General features: G+C 39.9%; 1 protein-coding gene across 6 annotated transcripts in view; it reads left to right on the top strand.

Moving 5' to 3' along the window:
- Window positions 1–20910, top strand: part of DACH2 (dachshund family transcription factor 2) — a 242085-nt gene that overhangs the window by 182037 nt on the left and 39138 nt on the right. For all 6 annotated transcript variants that reach the window (XM_030272418.4, XM_030272415.4, XM_030272414.4 and 3 more), the window contains exons 5-7: window positions 3355–3527; window positions 14374–14509; window positions 16483–16563. In XM_030272418.4, coding sequence (XP_030128278.2) covers window positions 3355–3527; window positions 14374–14509; window positions 16483–16563 — 390 coding nt within the window. The remainder of the gene's footprint in view (window positions 1–3354; window positions 3528–14373; window positions 14510–16482; window positions 16564–20910) is intronic.

The raw sequence follows: 20910 nt of genomic DNA, 5'->3' as shown, positions 1-20910 counted from the left end.
AGTCTTTAATTGTAATTTCCATGTGTGGATTGAAAAGAAAAATAATCATAAAGTTGCTTAAAATTTTAGCTATATGAGAAAATTCTCTTCCAGATGGAAATGCTGACCCACCAAATAAAATACAAGAGCAAGGAATAAATGTAAGATTTCCAGTTAAAAGGTCATGCACTAAACCCAGCTATCCAAAACAACTGGAATAAAATGGCACAGGCTGGATTTGGAACTTGGAGCTCCCCAAAAAGCCATCTCTTTTCTTTCCCTTAGGAAGGGAGCAGGTGGGAAGCCATCAGTTCCACTTCTGTGCACGCAAAGAGGGAAGGAAGGGAAGGAAAAAGTGTTCCAAGAGAGATGTTTGGGATTAACATTTTAAAAATTGTTGAGGAGTAAAGTTATTCCAATAGTTGATGGTATATGAAGAATGAAAAGCTCATTATTTATGAACTCTTGTTGCTTGTTTAAGCTCTTTAATCTCCAAGTTCTCAAAGTTAATTTTTGGTGTTAGTTTTAGTGGATGAGTGACATTTCTGGCTAGTTACACAATTTTTGGAGTAGTCAGTTCATTCTCCTCTGCCAGGCCCCAGACCTGAGCAAATCAGAGCTATTGAAATGACTTCTACAAAATGAGCCTGCTTTGTTTGTGGGAAAGTGTGGACCTGAGCATTTTGGATTAAGTATCAGTAGTTAAAAATCACCAGGTCATAGGACTCAAATTCTCTGTCGTTTGTCCTTTCAATTTATATTCTTGCATAATTCAATACCTGGATTGCTTTTACACACAGACATATTGTGTTCTTTGCTCTTAAGGATTATTTTCCAGTGGATTTTGTAGTAGGTGAAGGTCTATAGGCTGTTAAAGGGTTTACTGGATGTCAGACATTATGCCCAATGATTTGCAAGTGCAGGATATATTTTCCTCGTAGTCCTCTGAAATGTTTGACGGATTGTGTCTTAAAACTGGTGATGTGCTGTTAAATTCTGTTTGTAGTTTGCATTTAGTTTGCATGTCAATTGGACTTTAAGTAGACATACAACTCAATGTGGCCAGATGGTGTCTGGGAGTTTTGGAACTCTATAGAGGATGAGGAAAGATTATTGGGCTGTTAAGGGAGATCTGCAGGGGAACAAAGGCTTGTGGATGCAGGCACTGGAGGGGATTGTCAGAGTGGTTTGAAGTGAAGAGAGATGTATGTGGGCATTGCTTATTGCCTATCATAATTAATATTGGCATGGATCATCATATAAAATAGAGAGTGAGTCATTAGACATCACAGTTGTTGATCATGATATGCTCATGTTTAACAGGAATAGTGTGGGAGCTGGGAATATTGCAATTCTGCCTTTCCTGGTGGGCACTGCAGTGTTTTTATATCACTGGAGTCAAATTCTGTAGGAATAACATAAGATATGTCAGTCAGTGGTTTTTTTTATTGTTAATCCTGTCATACACCAAAACGGTGACTAGCCTTCTCCTTTGCAATAGTTAGGATAAACCCAAAAGCTGAAAACTTCTTAACAATAAAAATCTCAATGGCTTGTGGTAATGACTGGCTATATGTTTGTGTTATTTAATACTTTCACATGAATTTTTTAATGAGGATTTCTAATCGAAATGTCATTTTGAAAAATAATAAGTAATTTTTGTCTGGCAGAATGAGTCCTGATTTTTGGGTTTTTTTCTGAAAAATTAATATTGGATGCCTGAGAGTAGCTATCTTCCAGTGGTCCCTCTAAAGAACTTCTGAATGCACAATAACCTAAACAAGTTTTTCAATGAGTTGGTATCTTGGTCTTTCTTTTCAGTGCAGTTATTACTAAGTTCAAGAAGTAATACACATGCTGAAATGGATATTAATGAAGTATGAGAATCCAATTCTTTCTAGCAGTAACTTCACCTTTTTTGGCAATGTCAGGATCTGCAAGTTGATCCAAATAAATTTCATACCTTCTTAAATTGGTTTATATCCATAGCAGAAGACAATTTAAAGTGACATTTTGAAAATTAAAACCTGTGACAACAATTTTAACCTCTCATTACATGTTGCAGTTCACAGACCTTCTGTACAATTGCTCAGTGGTGTCTGTAGTCCAAGGCACAGCCTCCTGGTTTCAAAAAAATAGGGTATAATAATTTACTGTGACATTGCTGAGAAGTGGTAATGGGAAGGAGTCTTGGTAGGAGTGTATGATCAGATAAAGTTAGTAATAAATATTCATCAACATTGATATGTTGGAAAACATGCAAATTATATGCATGTTTTGTGGGTTTTTTTCCTTCTTTATTTCTCTTAACTAAAGAGATCACTGAACTGGCGCAGTCGTATATTCATTTTCTGTCACTCCCCAGCTGTGTGTTCCTCTCCCCAGCACAAGCCAGCCTTTCCTGGGCTGCACAGACAATCATCCCCTGTTCAACCCAAAAGCTGATGAGATCTGCTGCTGTTGGGTTTGAGTGGTGGGTGTTGCAGTGGGATGTGACAACCCTGCAGGGTGTCCCAGTGACATGTGGATGTTTGCCGGAGCTCACCCTAGGCCAGGGGTGGCTCTGTGTGGTGGAAAAGTCTCTCCTCCGAGCCGAGCTTTCAAAGAAAGGCTCAGTAGTCTTCTGTTGTTCGGTCTCAAGGCAGTTTATTGCAAGTTATCTAAAAGATTTTCTTTTCGGGCTGCTGTGGTTTGCTCACAGCTCAGGCAGAGGCACACACACACCCTGACATCCTCTCTGACTCCCGACTGCTTCTTCTCTCCCCGCCCAGGGCTGTGCTGTCTTTTATATGGTACATTACGTGTTACATGGGTACAGTTTTTCCCCAATGCCTATTACCTATATTAAATGGTGCCTTTCTACTCTAAACCAATCTGTGTGTGCCAACATCACCAAGAACATGGAGGTAAGGAAGAAGAAAGAGGGAGGACAGGGCAGGCCCAAATCCCTCCATCTTAAACCTCTGACCCCCATGTACAAAACCAAAACCCCCCTGTACAGCACTCAATAATTCTTCCCTCTACTTTGTGACTACTTCTAGTATAATATGTAAACCTTTGTGACTTCTTGTTCTTCCTGCAAGGTTGGTAAATCATTCCATGGTTCAAACCCAAAATCACAGCTGTTTCCAGCTGCCTGCCAGGGTCTCAAATGCTTCTGACCTGGGCCTGGAACCTCCAAAAATGTCTGAGGGACGTTTTGAGTTCCAACAGATGTTGTGGGCTCTCGGTGTCTCTGTGACATGGTGGATGTCATGGGCCCTAGGGGTGTCTCCATGATGTGGTGGATGGTGTGGGCTCTCAGGGTGTCCCAGTCACATGGAGGATGTTCTGGACCCTTGGGGTGCCCGAGTGACGTGTCCGTGCTCTCCGCAGGGATAGACCTGCCCTTCATGATGATGCCGCACCCCCTGCTCCCCGTCAGCCTCCCCCCGGCCTCGGTGGCCATGGCCATGAACCAGATGAACCACCTCAACACCATCGCCAACATGGCCGCGGCGGCGCAGATGCACAGCCCCCTCTCCAGGGCCGGGGCCTCCGTCATCAAGGTAAGGCTTCCTCGTGCCTCGTAGAGATTTGAGTGCTTCTCTCAGGAGGAGAAGGACGAGGCACTGAGTTCACACTTCTCCAGCTCACCTGGGCTGCTCCCGACATCACTGCAGCCAAGGAGTTCAGCTGCTCCGGTCTGTCGGTGAGTCTGGAATGTCATTAAAAATAGACACTGATACTACAGGTTAGAGTAAGATCTCTGAAAGCTTAATAACTCTCCTAAAATGCTGTTTAATATCAATTTTAAAAGAAAATGTTGTAGGACATGACAAGAATTCTAGTGCACTGCAAATCCAGAGCAGGTAAAAAGCAAAGAAAATCATCACAAGTACCTTAGTGAGGCTGAAGAGCAAAACAGGAATTCTAGCAGTGCAGAACCAGAGCAGGTAAATACCTGAGTAAATTACCACAATTATTTCAGTGAGTAGAGTCTTTGGTAGCCAAACCTGAAATTCCTTCTGGTTGGTTAAAACATGTTTGTATTTTGAAAGGCTTGTTGTAGTCTCTGCAAGTAGGCTGTTGAGAAAGATTCTTGCCTGTGTGGAGAGCTGCTGTCCTGCCACACACTCAAAAATGCATTAAAACAAGAAATTTTCAAAATAGCAGTGTGTAGGATCAGTGTATGTGAAGGATTGGTGTGATGGGATTCTCTAAAACAGTGTGTCCACTTTTTACTGAGCAGAAATTAAAGGTGTTAGCAGTCTGACGTATGTGTGTGTATTTGCATGCACATGTGGGTTTCTTGTTGACAAAGTAAAAGGTTGTCAGCTTTGAAAGTTCATTAGTTTAATCCATTTTTCTTTGGGTTTAAATAGATGAGTCTATAGAGCTATCTGTTCTGGAAAGTAAACGTATTCAATATTTGTGTTCATTTACACTGATGCATCCCTGTCAATCTAGAATCTGACTTGTGAGTTGCTTTATTCTTACAGCTCTCAGTGATTAGCTGAACTGATTTGCTCTCATATCTTAATTGTCTTAATTTTAGTGTGTAATTTTTTTATCATTGAGAAAGTCACTGTTCCCAACACTACAGTCCAGTTGTGAGAATACATTAGTGAGGGTTGTGTTGTACTTCCTTTTGTCACAGTCTCCTGGTGCTTCAGGAGATTCTGTTTCTAAACCAAGCAGGGGAAGAAACTCGTAGTGACCAAGCACGTGTTTATTGTTCATGCCCATTCAGCATCTTCTCAAGGGGGACAGCAAATATCCCTTGTCACATCACTGCAGTAAAATTCTACATCCTTCTGTTGTTGAGGTTCTGGAGAGACTTTTTTTCCTTCTGATTTGTTTTCTGACCCTAAGCATCTCCAAAATTGCCTCAGGTTGTTTCTCTTTTTTACTGAGAGTCCAATTCCAGATTAGGGCAAATTTTGTTCTTAATGCTTTGGTTTTGTTGATTTCTTTTTCATTGGATTCTAGGGAGGCTGGAAAATTCAGAGGTGACATTTCCCATTAGGATCCCTAGTTAGGGTTAAGAAGTGTAAAAACTTCTCTTTATCATCAGTGTACCTGCTCAGTTGTTGGCTGAGTGGAGAAGACACCTCTCTCTGATGTCCAGCTGTATATTAGTTAATGCAAGTCATGAAACTGTTAGAAATTAGTTGAAATTCCATTCATTTTAAACCTAACCTTTTCTTTAAGTGTTCAGAGACCTCTTGACAAAACCCTGATTTAAACACAGCAGTGGAATATTTGTAGCAGCAAGTAAACTTGCAGAAGCTTTGATTGTATTCTAAATGTTACCAGTATGTCAACATGAAGATTAAATACGTATTTGTAAACAATGCCAGTCCTTTGTAATTTAAACTGCAGTTTTTGCAGGCAGCTGGGTTTCAGGGTGTCATTTAGCAGACCCTTGCTGATGTGAGTTACTCATTTACAGCAATTTTTCCCCCAACACCTGCACCAGAGGAGACACAATATCTCCACAGCAACACAAGGTCTGGCCAGCACTCTGGTGGGAATTATTTCCTCTCATGTTGCAGAGGAAAATGCACCAGTAGCCAACGTGACAGTGGCAGAGTGGGAGTCCTTTGCTGTGTTACTCTCACCTGTCAAGTGGTGCTGCATCTTTCTCTAGTTTGGCCTGAGTGTTGAAAGTGTAGATGAATTTTATTACAGTGTGAGGCTCCTTTTGTCCTTTCCTTCCCTTATGTACAATCATCCAGCACAGAATGATGACCAGTTAACATGAAACTCTTTTACAAAATGAAACATAAAAAAAAAAAAAAAAAAAAAAAAAAAAAAAAAAAAGAAAAGCATTGCTGTTCCTGCTGTCAGTAATACTTTTATTATAGGACATTATTTAAGTGCATTTAATAAGTACAAAACATAGCTAGTTTTCAACAGAATGCAATCCCAGCATCATGTTTTTACTTAAAATGGGAGAAATGAATGGAATATATTGAGTGTGTGTCTGTTTCCATAGTCTGATGACTAAAATACCACTTGGCCTGTTTTCTATAGGTGTGAGAATCAGCTGCTTTATAAGGTTTTGAATGAAGTCATTATGCTTTTTATATCACGTTTGCCATTTAGAAATAAGCTGTTCTACCAAGATATGCATGATCAGCAAAGTTAACATTTAGTGCTCCAGAAAGAAATGTCATAACTATGAAACTTGATTTCTGCCTGACAGGAACACCATAAATTAGGGAGGCACAATGGTCAGGCTCACAAAACCTTCTTAGCCATCTCTAACATGATGTGATGTGATTATAGCAGCACCAGCAGCGCTGTGGCTGCAGGTCTGGCAGTGCCCCTGTGATAAATCCAGCCTTACAGGGATTTACTGCACATCTGAAGAAACTTGCTGGGTTTGAAACTTGGCTCAAGTGGCTCAGAAGAATCTCTGTTATTGAGGGTCTTGTATGGCCAAAACAAAGTTTGACAGGGATGCTGAGTTCAACACCCTCTCTCTTCTCCCTCCCGCATCCAGTTCTTATTATTTTTTCGTTTTCAGAGCTGTTCTTCAGCTGGACCTGCTCTGCAATTCAGGAATGGCCTGGATGCCAAATGAGCATCAGTCTGGGGTGGAATTTGGCTAAGTACACTTGAGTCATGGTTTGGGCTAGGAAGAGGATGCTGCTCAGTGGATGCTCAAGGCCAGGTTGGGTGGAGCACTCATGGAAGGTGTCCCTGCACCTGGCAGGGCTGGAATGAGGTGATCTTTAAGGTCCTTCCATCCCAAACCAGCTTGTGAGTCTATGAATAAATGTAGCAGCTTACTGTCACACAATAATTTTGTTCCTGAAACTCAGAAAAACCTACTCATTGGCAATATTTTCAAAAGGAAAGTTGGGATGAGCCCTTAACAGAAAAGTGAGAGGATTTTTCACTGAAGTTTTTGAAACATTCAGCCCCAGAGAGCAGTAGCTACATAATGTGAAAATTTTTATTTTACAGTGCACCTGTAACAAATATGACCTTACATGGGTATAAACACAGTGTTTTACACAATTGCAGCCAAAGAGCAGGGAGAGGGCAGGGGAGAGGTTTGGGGGTAGGAAGGTGAAGGGAAGAGAAGGCTGGCAGGAGCCAACTCTGGAGCTGTGACTGTTCACTGAAAGGCCACTTTCCTTCATGTGCTTGGGAACAGGCTGGGGGGAAATACTGAAATACTGGGTTAGGCTGAGCTTGAAATTCTGGGAACCAAGCCCAAACCAGGGAATTAAGCTGCTTCTTTTGTGTTAGATATGCAAAGAGTACTGAGAGTAATGAGACAAAACTTCATGCCAGAGATCTGAGACTCATCTCCTGAATTTCCCCTGCTTCTTATTTTACTTACCTAACATATTTTGCACCCTGCTTCCTCCTCTTTCTCATGTCTCACCCTCTTCCTCCTCATGCTCTCTCCTTTTCCTTCTGGCAAACAGCCTCTTTGGAGCTGCTGAGGGATGTGCTTCTCCCGAGTAGGAGTAGTTCTGAAAATTGGTTTCCTGCTGTCCATTTTTCTTCTGTTGTCATCCCCTCTTCCTTGCTTTATTCCTGCTTTTCTCTTATCTTTCCTGCTCTCATTGAGGTCCCAGTTAGGAACAAATGGTGCTTTTGTTGAGTGCAAATGGGAAATACAGAAAAAAACCCCAAAAAAGTAATTTAAATGTTTTTAAAAATACAGCATTTTAATTTTCATATTTTGTAATTCCTTGAAAATTTCACCCCAATGCACTTTAGAAACTAATCTGATAAACTGAGTAAAACATTATTTGTACAGTGGGATCTAAACATGCAGTAGAGATTCCTGAATCTCCTTCTCTTTGAGTTCTATTTTTCTCCTGATTTTGTGGGATTGTTAAAGCATTTGTAAAGGGTGTATATGACACGATTTTAAATTCCCTGAAGAGAGTACAGATGGGCTGTGTAATTATTGCTGAGAGGTGCTATTTTTCTGTGTGCTCTACAACTCACATTCATAATATTTACCTGACAGCCAGAAAAATGTGGCCATCTCAGAATGCTCTGAAACACTCCTTCTCACAATAGAAACATTTCCCATTACAGAATTTCTAACGTCAGTAATTTCATATCTCTCTGTGCATTCAATCTATTATGAATTGTTTTCAGAATATGGCAACATTTATAAAATAAAACTTCTCTATAATGTATGTGATTTTTCATATTGTTGGATTTATTCTGTCCTGTTCCATAACAGTTTATTGCTGGATGGGATATGTTGGAGGAGTGACACGGGAAACACAGGAGTTTGTTTGCTTCTTAGAAGGTTAATTTTTGTGGCTGTGTTTGAGGTGAAGGAGGAGTGAGTGTGCAGGTTTGTATCTCTTTATTCACTGATTCAGAGAAATTACTCTGCTGGGAGCTGTTCAGACCCTTTCAAATTGCATTAAATACCCTTCTCATCTCCTCCTTTGGAGGGAGGCTGTCCCTCTCCCTGCAGTGCCAAGAGCACCTGGCTCCTTACCACCCTCACTGAGAGGTTTTAAGCATTGAAAACTTATTTAAGGTTCCAAGTGGAAAAAAAAAATTCAGTGAGAAACATCTCTTTTTGCAGAGCTTGCAAAGGAAAATTGTTAGGCCAAGCACATCTAAGCTCTTAGTTCTGGCTCAGATCTTTTTAGCATTAGCTTAGTCATTTGCATTTGTCCTTAATAACTGGTATGGCTCTAACATAGATGAGATAGAGCATTTTCACCATTAGTCCTGGGAGTGCCTTTCCTCCTTCCATGGCAGCACTGGTGACACAATTCAGGAGAGGGGCACAAGTACCAAGTTTCCACCGTGAGATCCTTTCCAGCTTCAGGCACTCTTGTGCTCTCAGATTGAAAGTAAAACATCAAGATGTTAATCCAGGAGTGAAGGTTTCCATGGCTGTCCCAGTGACTGCTAATTTAAGAAACGGGGAAGAAGGCAGCTCCTGTTTGGCTGTTTCCCAACACCATCTGATTAGCTGCACTTCTCTGTTTGGCTGAGCAGCTGGCAATTAATGGATTGATAGGAAGTAGTCACAAGGTAATGGAATTAGTGAGTGAACATCTGGTATTAAAATCAGAAAATGTAGGAGTTTTTATGATTTCTTAAATTCTGTGTGAAAATAATTGCCAGTTGACTGCAACTGAAACAACTATATGTACACAGTGGAAAAAAAAGTGCATTTTAAATGGCAAAGTACATATTTTAGGCGAATGACTTCCCTATACACTGCAAAAGATGAATGGGATCCAGCTGGCTTTCAGACACACAGATCCTATCTTGGTTTTTAGACCAGCTGTTTACCTTGTTCATCTCCAGTACCTACAGCAATCACAGGTACTATAAGTAGCTCAGAAGACCAACAAGTCACTCCCAGTCTTTGTGTGTGCTCATTTCCAGGGTGGAATGACTCAAAATCCAAACCAAACTGCTCTTCTCCAGCCCAGAAATGTCTGTGACCATCCTAGTTCTTGTTGGCATCAGTTCAGGTGTAGCACAGCTCCTGCTTCCTGTGGCAGGGGTATTCTTTTCCTTGGAAAAGCCTATACTGAGTAGTGCATCAGTTAAGGATTGTAAACTTGAGAGCAGCATTAAAAATGTGATGGTTATTAGGATTCAAACAGCATTAGTATCAAGTTAGGTCAACTGGAAAGAAATACATCTTATTATTAACTAAAAAAGGAAGTGTTAGCAATTCAGTTCTTTGCTGGCTGGAATTGTGAATTGTGTTAACTTTTCTTGTTCTCACTTGCTGGGGATGGGATTCAACCAGGGAGTGGGGAGCAGAGGGAGCTCAGCAGGGAATTGGAGCTGCAGACTCTGCCTGCCCTTCCTGGCTTCACAGACCCCTCCAGGGAGTCAGGCTCTGGTTTCTAGAATTTTCATTTTATTTCTGTGTAGTCCATTTTGAGAATATGAAGGAGATATGGCAACCACTGGGAGGTTGAGGTGTGGCACAATGAAGATCCCAGTGTGCAAGTTAATGCTGGGATTTTTTCTGCCAAAGCCCATGAACACTTGTTTTTCCATCATGGTTAACATTAGCTTGAAGTCTTTCTTACAGCTCTTGAAAACTCTAATCTAGGCCTAAAACCAGTAGAATCTCCATTTTACCTTCCTTTCCTTTTTATTAGATAGGGTGAATTCCAGCCACTGCAGAACCCTGTAGACTAGAGCAGCAGCACCTCAATTAAATATGAAATAGAAAGATAAATGTGTGAATAAAACACTGAAGACTCAGACAAACTTTCAAAACCTGCTTGTCAGCAGTGAAATGCCACTAAATCCTCTAGGAACTCATTAATAGATTAACATTTGGAAGAGTAATTACAACTACATTACAACTAAGAATAAAGAAAAATAAAAAGGAAAATCCACAGCATCATTTCTCTAAACTCTTGACATAAAAGGAAGATCAATACTATAAAAAAAGCAGAGGTAAGGAATTAAGGTCAAGATGATTATGTCAAAAATAGGTAAGCTGTTCATATATATTTCAAATAAAACTACTGTATAGTATTTGCTATTATTGGTGTGGACTACTCCCTCACAGGGATATTGAGCTGAAATCAAGGATCTGTCTGGAAATTGGGTGAGTTCATGACTTCAGTGCCATTAAGCTAAATCACAACTAAAATCAACAATGTCAAGCTTTGTAGCTGCATTTTCTGAGGCAGAGAAGGACACTGATTTTTAGTGAGACAAATATATTACCCTTCAAGAGGATTAAATACTCGAAAAGTCCTTTTTGAGAATTTATGTTACAGCTCTGTAAACGAAGGAAAAAAGATGAGATAAAGTAGGTACTGTAGGTAGATAAATAGGTGAGATCTTGAGAAATGTTTTCATTTTTCATAAAATTCTCACAATCTATAGAACCCTTATGTATAATTCATTCAATTATAACCTGGAATATTAATCTTGCAAATTTATGAATAAGAATAAATATAAATGGGGAAAATATTACTTTATTTAGGAATGTTTCTTTATTACTGTGAGTTTACCTAGTGTGTGACCAGGCTGCCCTGCAGGGTGCAGGGGAACAGAGCCGTTTTCAAGAGGAAAAAAAATTATGAAAATTAACAAGGTTGTAAAATACATAGATGACAAATCAAATGAAGTCATCAATGTGTCAAACAAAATGTTAAGATTTTAGATTTGCAATTTTCCTATTTAAATGCCCTCATTGATTTGTTACAAATACTGTTAACCCTGTGTTTGGAAAATGGTGAGGACATTATCACTTGTGTTCTCATTTGTAATAAAATAGATTAACTTGCTGTGAAATTTTAACTAGGCTGAGACACAACAGTAGCTACCTAATGAACCAGAGCACATTGCTGCTAAGTAGCTAAATAGATGCATACTGATTACAGGACTGAAAAATGGATCTGTTTACCAGCAAAAGAAGAGTCTGCTCATAGCATTATTCATTATAGGAGGGGAAATTCAGTATATTTCCACATAAAAATTTAGAAATTGACAATTTCTTGATCCATATGCAGCCTCACATGGTGATCCTCCACCCTCATTTGGAGCATATATGATACAGAGGGAATTTCAGCTCCTTCCTGCTTACAGGGAAAGCTCTGCATTCCCTGTGCCTGTACATTGGTGTAATTGGTAAGATATTAGATCAACTAATAATTCTCTTAGAAAGTGACTCACTGTGTGATTAAGAAGGACATTATTATTTGACACTTCTGCCTGAAGATTTCAAACCCAGACCCTGAGTCTGAAGGCAAATTACTCCAAGCAGAGATTATTTCACCGTGAGAGACAATGGGAAATGCAGTTACCAGAAGGAGCTGGAATACTTTGCTTTTCCAAATCATCAGCTTTTGAATTACTCAAATAACTCCCATTTAAGATGACATATATGGCTGTTTGTGTGATATCTAAGTGTTAATTCCTAGTCATATTTGTTCATAGGGTTTTTTGCAGAACAGTTGGCATGTCCTCTCCTTGGCTATTCATTTTCATGGTTGCAGTAGACAATGAAATTTACTTAAACTATGCACTCTTCTGTAAAATTAATCATTTCGAAATGATATCTTAATTGTAAATTGAGTGCTCTTTGTGGTTAAAAGAGAGGAAATAGTGCCAAAGAGGACTGTTAAAACTGAAATCCATGCAAATGAAATTGCAGTCAGATTTGTAACCTGTTAGCAGGAACCTATTTGGAAGCTATTATTTGCACAAAAGTAAAAAACACACAGGATTTATCCACTCAGGATTGCATGTGTATGGTTTGTTATTTAGGACAGTACTTTCTGGGGTAAGAATGTGACTTTTAAAAGCAACTCAGTAAGCAGCACATCCACAAAGTCCCAGCTCCCTTTTACTCGTCTGTTCATCTCTGCAGCCTCCAAACCCTCTCTTTTGGAGGCCAAACGGAAGAAAACACAGGAGACTTTAAGATCAGTGACTTGGACCTTTTTTCCCTCCCACAGAATTTGAAAAATCATTTGGTTAAAACAGTTCAGTTTTCAAAATTATAAAAACATGTGACTCAATATAATAGATTCATATCTGTTAAATATTAGCATTAAAAGTCTCCCTTTCAGATCTGTTAGTTACTGTACATTCATTAAATAACAGATAATTAGTGAAACTGATCCATTGAGGATTAACAGCTATGTAATAGATACACATCTGTTACATGGTTTTGGGGCTGGCTTGTTATTTAATGTACAATAACAATCCCATTAAAACCAGGTCCGGTGCCACGTTCTCAGCTGGTGTGGTTGGAATAGGGAAATGTCATCCCATGCTCTGAGGAGGATCCAATCTCCTGTTCCCTTTGCACAACTCTCAGAAGTACCTGAAAATACAAAGATGAGTGTGGCTTGGAGGGATGGTTTTAATGGGTAACAGAATATTCTTGCTAATCCAGCTGGTAGTGTAATTAATGAATTGCCCTGATACATCCAAACAGCAGCTTTTGTATCAGGGATTTATGATGGAAAAACTTCTAGGAACCAACATGTGCTTCCCAAATCTACATTATTGATTCAGGCTTCCACCTAGAAAACTGCATAAAAACTTCAGATGCTACTGAGTTTATTTTCCAGAGTACACAGTAAATTGCTACCAAAGAGCCAGATTGACTATTCCTAATGAAACATCTTCAGAATAGGTTAGAGAGAAGGAAAGATTGCAAAATTCCTTTGAGACAACTTTCCCACTGTAACTGTGATTTTTAGTGAGCTGGAGGCAAGAGAATCTCTTTTTTTAAAAAAAATTAAGTTAGATTTCAGTTCTGAGTTTGCACAGGAAGCAGCTGATTGCCAGGAATGAGGGCAACTCTAGAGGTTCAGTTTCTGGAGTTCTGTAAATTCAACATTTTTTCTCATTGATGTCTCCCCCTTGGAATTACAACTTCAAGGACTTGGATAGATGTTTCAAAACAGAGGGGGCACTTTAGAAGAAAAATATCTGGAGTAGCTCAGGCCCTGATTGTCCCTTTTGGAAGATTCTAATTTTCTATTGGTTCTGGGAACAGGAATGAATAAAGGGCACTGAATTTTTTAATTAAAAGAGTGTGTGTGTGAAAACACTGGGTTGAAAGTATCTCAAGTGGTCTCACAATCTCTTGTCTTAAGGATGAATTTTTACTTATGCCTTGTTTGTCTGACCTGTTCCTAAAGATTTTTACTGATGAAAATTCCATGGCATCTTCAGGCAATTTCCAAGTATAGATACATAGACATACAGAATTTAATTTTGCCTCTTTTTTGTTATTGTTACATTTTTTTCCCTCCTTAACTCGAGTGCTATATATATTTAAATTTGAGGTTAGTATCAAAGTTTCTTGTGCAAATATAAATGTTACATTTTGCAAGCAGACTCTTGTTTTGGTTACCACTGGTGCTTTTCATGCAAGAGGGAAGTTCTTACCAGAGCCACAGCATTTATCCTTTATTCAGGTGCTACCCTGAGAAGATACTGATGTAATTTATTCAGGTACAAATTCTAGTTACAAATTCACAAGTACAGGTTCTGATTACAAATTTGACTGCATTTAGTGACAGTTCAGTCCAACTGTGAATTGTTTATTTGAAATGTGACTCATAGATGGCAGTCTTATTACCTGTAGATTAAAAGTAGTTTGTGAAAGCAACATGAAAGAATATTCTGTATGTTCCTACGTGTGAAAAACTTAGAACATAAAAAGTTGCCAACAAGGAAAAGGTGGCAAATGATCAGCTAAGCTCAGATGTGTTGTTTGTAGAAGCTTGTGTTGGTTTTGGCTGTAGATGACTCCAGTGCTCTTAGACACGAGTTCTGTTCTCTGTTTACCTCAGAAAACACCATTTGTTACCATTACTTTTACGCCAACGTCACTTTTTTAGTTGGAACCTCGGCGAAGCCCGCGGATGAAAGGGCCCAGCCTTGCTTTGCTTCTGTTCGCAGGAGAGGATCCAGGACAGCCCTTCCCCGGCGCCGTCCCTGGAGGACAGCCAGCGGCCCGGCAGCCACGCGTCCTCCCACCCCAGCAGCAGCGTGTCCAGCTCCCCGTCCCAGCTGGACAACACCCCCGACAGGATCGGTCAGTGCCGCCCCGCTCCCCTCGGGACGTTTCTCTGCTGGGAACTCGCGGGGTGACACCAGGGTGCTCATAAAACCGGAAAGCTGGACAGGACAGAGCGCACGTCAAACCAATATGATTAATGCAGCGTTCTCCCTTTATTCGTGAGAAGATGGCAGTTTATATACACTTCCACGGAGTTTACAGTTTACAAAGGCACTGTCGTTGGCAAGCCAACATTGCTTACCTTTGCCTTAAGGTGGTCAGGCTTTTCACACTGCAGCTCTATTCTAATTCACACTCAGACACTCTACCCAGATTCACACAGCTCATGACTTTGTAGTTACCTTAACATAATTTCTAACTGTGCCACAACTAATTTCTTACTGCGTCAAAGGCTCCTAGGCCCCACCAAGGCCTAGTCTGAGGGGTAGCTCAATTCTCACTCCAGACATAAATCATGCCCTCTCTCTCTCAGAAATCCTGCAACAGCGGGGAAACGCTCGCTTGTTAGGAAATAACGCGGGAAGTTCGCCCCAGTGGGTTTTTCATTAAGTTCATTGCTCAGCACAGCCCAGCCCCTCCTCTCGAGTTCCCCCTGTGCCAGTATCCCCTGCACAGAGGGATCACCTCCAGCCCTTCCCTGGTCCAACCATCTCCCTCGGCGTGCGTGGGCAGGGAAGTGCTGCTCAAGGCACCTGCCATTGGAAAAGAGCAAGGTATCTTTTTCTTCACATGTGTGTGAGGAAAGTCACGGATTGTATGATGACTTTTTTGTTCCAAAAACCTCCTTGTGCCCACACATTCCTTCATCACCCCAAAGCTGAGGCCTTTCTGGCTTTTTTGGTCTCTCCACCCCAGCTTTCACAGCCTGTGCACTATCGATTAAAATGCTAATTCTGTCTAGAGGAAGTTTAGATCCTATTCTTGGTGCTTCCAAGAGGGATCTAGGGCAAGTCAATTAACATCTCCTCACGTCAGTGTGTGTCAACACTGCTGTCTCCTCATGGCCTGGAGCCCGTGCAGGCATTGCTGAGCCAGATTTAAACCACAAAAGCCGTGCACTCCGGGTGAGTCACTGGAGAATTCCCTCCCATGCACAACCTACTCCTGGAATTTTGCAGTTCTGACCCCGGTCCTTGCAGCAGCACCACAGCACTGCCCAGCACAGTGGATAGAACCTGGATTCTTTGCCCAAAACTGTGCAAACACAGGGCAAAGATTCCCCTCATCTTTTTCCTGTGTGAAATAAGGCTGGAAATACACAGGACAAGAAACGTTTAACTTCCTGTAGCAGCAGTGAAAAGAACTGTTGATGTCTCTATGTAGAGATCTAATGTAAAAATATGCATAAATATTTTTCATTTTTCATGATTTTTGCTTTTGAAATGGTAAAAAAAGCTCTCCCTAAAACATTATGAAGTTTGTAACAAGTGTCCTCCCTGGAATAACTATGAAGTCTGTCATTGGTGGATTGTAGAGAAGGAAATGTTTTAATCAAATAAGAACAAGGAAAGAGGCGTCCTAAAGTCATAAACTGCACAGCTCTCACCGAGCTTGCAGGTGTTAAGTAAAGAATTCCCTTCAGCACTGAAATGTTGGGGGGTGTTTTGCTGTCACCAATCAATTTGGGTTATGATCTGGCAATTCATGGTTTTTATTAAGCTTACTGCTTTATAGATAATTACTAATATTTAAATCCTTAAATGTATTTTTCCCCAAAATAGTTTTTGTGAAGTACTTTTCCCATTAATTAATAAATTTGAACGTTTCCTAAGAAATCACATTTATCTCAGTAGTAATTTGTGTTCTGTCTTGGTATCCTTGTCTAATAAACTTGAACAGATTAGCTTTTACTGCCTATTTTATTTGGCTATAAGAGTTAAAATACCAAAATATCAACCGAGAGTAAATATAATTTAATATTTTCTTTTCTTTTAACATTTTTTTACTGACAGTTTTATATAACTGCGCCCTCTGATTTTTTTTTTTAGCCATGCTGACCAACAGCAGGGAAGGAGAACTCATTGACCAAGAAACTGGGACCAGCCTAAAAAAAATACAAAAGGAGAAAGGTAAAATCACAGACTGTTTTAATCTCAGGCATTTAATTGCACTTATTATGTGTTTTATTCCTTTTTCTCATGTTCTGCATATGCAATGACATTATATTACTAATTTAAGAGAACTAAGTGCTTAATTGCAATGAATAATGTATCCGGTGAACTCACATGGAAGTGTAAGCAATGAGAACTTTGCTTCTCTCTGTTTATATAGCATGAGGGTAATATTTTGCAGATCTTTTGGCTCAATTATTTATGAAGTTCCAAGCAAATATTTGATCAGTCATGTGGTATTGTTTGTTTGCCTTCAGGGGACGTGTGTACAGACTGCTCTGATGCTGTGGGTGAACAATTTCATTTTATATTGTCTCACCAGTGAGGGGCAGCAAGGGAAGAGGTGATGTTTGGCTTGGGGGACTCTCCTGTAGGCAGGAAAGGGCTTCCTCTGCTGGGCTCTCCTTGTAGAGGTTCTTGGGTGCTGGAGAAGATGAATACTGCAAAGACATGTTGAGGAGGATAGTGACGTTTTAGAGGGAAAAAGATGTGAAGGGAAAGAATGAGAAGGAAGAGACAACATAAGGTAAATATACTTGTAAGTCTAATGAGACTATTCATATTTATCATCATAAATGAAAGCACAAACTGATTTTTAGTTTGCTTGAGGTGATTTACATGCATTTTCAGAGAAAACGAAAAGGCAGGCATAGACAATTTTATGGGCGATTCAGAAGAGAATTTGGAGCCCATCCATGCCCTGTGGTTCCAGAGTTATATGAAATAATTTGAGCAGTGTCAGGGTTTTGTACGATCCTTAGAGGTCGACTAATCCAGTCATGGGTAGGAAGAGCCTGAAACTTCCTCCTTATATTTTGTATATCTGTACTCAAGTCTCCTTGAAGACAGAAGCTGTTTTCTATTCACTGGTTTTTCTGGATATTTAAGCACTTTCCTCATGAACCCCAAAAGAGCCCTTCTCTGCCATTCTGAGGTCATTTTCTGTCTGGATCATCCTGCTTAAATCCTTCCCTCTTGATTCCTATTGACATTTACAGAAAGTTACCAGCCATGCCTTCACTCCTAAAATTTAAAAATTACATTTCTCTAGTAATTGCATAGTGAGTATTTAATCTAAGCCTGAAAATGTAGTTGATTTTAATGCTGCTGAACTGTGCATGGTTTTTTGCCACATGTTCAGTCATTTTTCAGTGAAAAAATTCAGTGTCCTGTGGGGTTAAAAGATGTAAATCATGTACTTCTTGGTAGTAGCAGGATTCTGTCACTCAGGATGGATGAAGGAAAGTACAGGTTAAAAATCTGAAAAAATAATTCAGAAATCCACAGAGAAAAAATAATTGAACCTTCACCACCTGTGAACCCAATTCCCAGGCTCCTGTGATCATTTCTTTTATCATGGATGGAATCACAAAGATCTGATGCTAACAGTTTGTGTGCCATAATTCTGCTTAAGATTAAAGTTGTGTAGGTTTATTCATTTCCTAGTCTACATTTCTGCATAATTTCTTTAATTGATTAAGTACTGGGAAATACATCTTTATACATGTGTTAGTTCTGCATGCACTTAGGGGATGTTTCTAGAATTAATTTAGTGTTCAGCGATCCACCTGTGTCAGAAAAAAAAAAAGCTTCAAAATCATAAGACATTTTAAAGTATTGTTTTAGATTCAGAACAAAGTTTCTGCATTTCTGCATGGTCTGCAGATGTCAAGTTTTTTTCAGAAAATCAGAGAATGAGAAATTTCATTTTTTGTCATGTACAGATGCGATTTTTCAAGTCATCCTATGACTCCAGAACCTTTTGATGACATTACAGTGGGATCAATACAAAAATTTTAAAGGCACCAACCTTTATATCCAGGATTCCAAGCTGATTTTGCATTGATCAGTGGGACAGACCTGTCGTGCAGTTTCTGTAGGAACCACTGGGGTTAGTCCTTAATTATTTACCCCAGTCCTGTGTAAATTCTCTGTTCCTAATATTGTTATTGTTTTCTCCTGTATAATTATTTTGGACTCTGGTGCACCTCAGTTATGGTGAGTGTTTTAGAGTCAGATGTGGACAGTGTGAGGAGTGTGATCTGGGCTGCCTTGCCCTGCAGAAATATCCCTCTAATTTGTATACAGAGCAAGCTTTGTTTTTCCAAACCTGCCATTGCTCTTACTGAGGCAAAATATATTCACCATGGAAAAGATTTTCAAAGTTATTAAGAAGGAATGTAGTTAAAATAAAAGTATCAACATTTATTAAGTATGACAAGTAAGCGGTTTATACAACCGTGGCAAACATATGTTTTCACATCTGTTTTGAGTAATATCATCATGATTTTAAAAATGATTTATAGCTCTGCAGGCCATAAAATGCCAGCTTTGCTGTAAGTTGGAAGTTTTCAAACAACAAAGAAATTATTGAAGGCATATATTGAACGTGTTTTTGTGTTATACACCTTGACATAACTTCACAAAGCCAAGCTCTCTACAACAATTAACATAGCAACAATTGAAAATTAAGGAACTCAAATATATCAGGAGTAATATTTGTTGAAATCTTATCAGTAAAAAAAAATATTCATGTTACTGTAATGATTATAGACAAAATATCCCTCAGGATACACAGGTTTTGTTTTCCATATCCCATTTTAAGTGATCTCAGCAACAGACAAAAATGTGCCACTTTGTTCTCATCAAAGTAATTTCAAGGTAATTAGGGCTGAGGAGAACATGGCTTCACAACAGTGCTTCTTCAAAAGACAGTTAATGTGAGGTTGTTGCAATTCCTGTGATTTGTTTGCATGTGTTGGTGGGGCAGAATTTCCAGAATTGGTGGTTATCTCATTGCAGAGCATTTAGAGCCCAGTTACAGCCATACCTATAAGCTTTTTGAAGGAGGAATGCCATTAAATCTCAATTACTCTGCTTCTTTTCATCATCCTTTTAGAGGAAATATGGTCAGATTTAACATTAGAGGGCAACAAAGTCAAACATCTTTGGAAGTCTGCATGGTTTGGGGTCTTTTTATATATATCTAAAATTGTTTTTACTGCATGGATTACATACAGTACTATATTTTTATCAAATGCCTTTTTCTGGCATGTTACACCAGCGTTTTGCCTGTACATCTATTTCTGAGTGAAAACCATATCAAGAGTAATATGCACTTTATTTTGAAATCACTAGTGCAAGGAAACAGTTACAAAATCCCCCCTAGAACACACAGCCCCACATTTTACCTGCACAATTACTCACAGAAAATACACTTTAAATTCATCTGCTTCAATACATATCCTGGAAAAAATCTCTATTGTGTGGGGTAGGATTGTGTTTGACACAGCCCTGTATAGGCTTTACAGAAAGCTCCATATGAATTCTGGCATTAGGAAGGTGAAATGAGCCAGAAAAGAATTTGGCCGTGCCTTCCAGCCGGATTTAGATGCTGGTACAATTATTCTGTTTGACTGCATGACAAGAAATATTTCAAACTCCTCACACAGGCTGGAGCACTAAAAGGCAGTGGCCCAACTCTTGCCACAGTGAAATCAGTGGGGATGTACAAGATGTCTTCAGTGGGAACAGTTTGACCAAAGCTTTGTCTTTCAGAAGGTTTTTCCCCCAGCTCGTGGTGCTGGTTGTTATCCAGACATGGATAGCATGTTCATATGGGGTTTGAGGTGCACACCAGAGGAAAATATTGCAGGAAAATTCCATTAATGACCCGTGTTGTCAGACTTACCCACTGTTTCTGCAGTCTATGATTACAAATAAATAAGATTTTTGCTGAGAAGGGGGTTGGCCTGCACTCCCAGAGCTGCCTGAGAGCAGTGCTCCCTCCTCCAGCCCATCCTGCATCTCCAGAGCCCAAATCCAGGCTGTGGATGGGGCTGTGTCCTGTGGCCCAGCACAGCAGTGTCCAAACTCTGCATCTGGCAGCTCTCCCTTCCCAGTTTATTAAAGAACACCTTTTCCTTTATTGCTTAAAGGAAAGGGGAATTTTGCATCGTTTCTGTCCACTGAGTGAAATATTTTCAGATGGCCAGAGACCACAGTAATGAAAGAATAACCATATTTATTTATTGGATTTCATTAGCAGAAAAGAGGGTTTATGCTGTTTAAATTAATCACTGCCAAAGGACCGGGCTGCTCAGGATGTGAGGGGAGGAGAATGAGCAGGTGCAGAACACCTGAAACAGCAACAGGCTGGTGGGGCTGTGCTCCAGAGAGGGGACTTTCCCAGCAATTAATCTGAGAGCATGCAGATGGAAAAGGGAAGGAAGGAGAAGGAGAGCAAGGAGCACGAAGCTGAAGCACACGGTGGCTGTGCGAAGTGTGCAGCACCTCACAGGGTCT

Source organism: Taeniopygia guttata, chromosome 4A, assembly GCF_048771995.1.
Source record: "Taeniopygia guttata chromosome 4A, bTaeGut7.mat, whole genome shotgun sequence".
Taxonomy (NCBI): domain Eukaryota; kingdom Metazoa; phylum Chordata; class Aves; order Passeriformes; family Estrildidae; genus Taeniopygia; species Taeniopygia guttata.
This window is presented reverse-complemented; position numbering and strand designations above follow the sequence as displayed.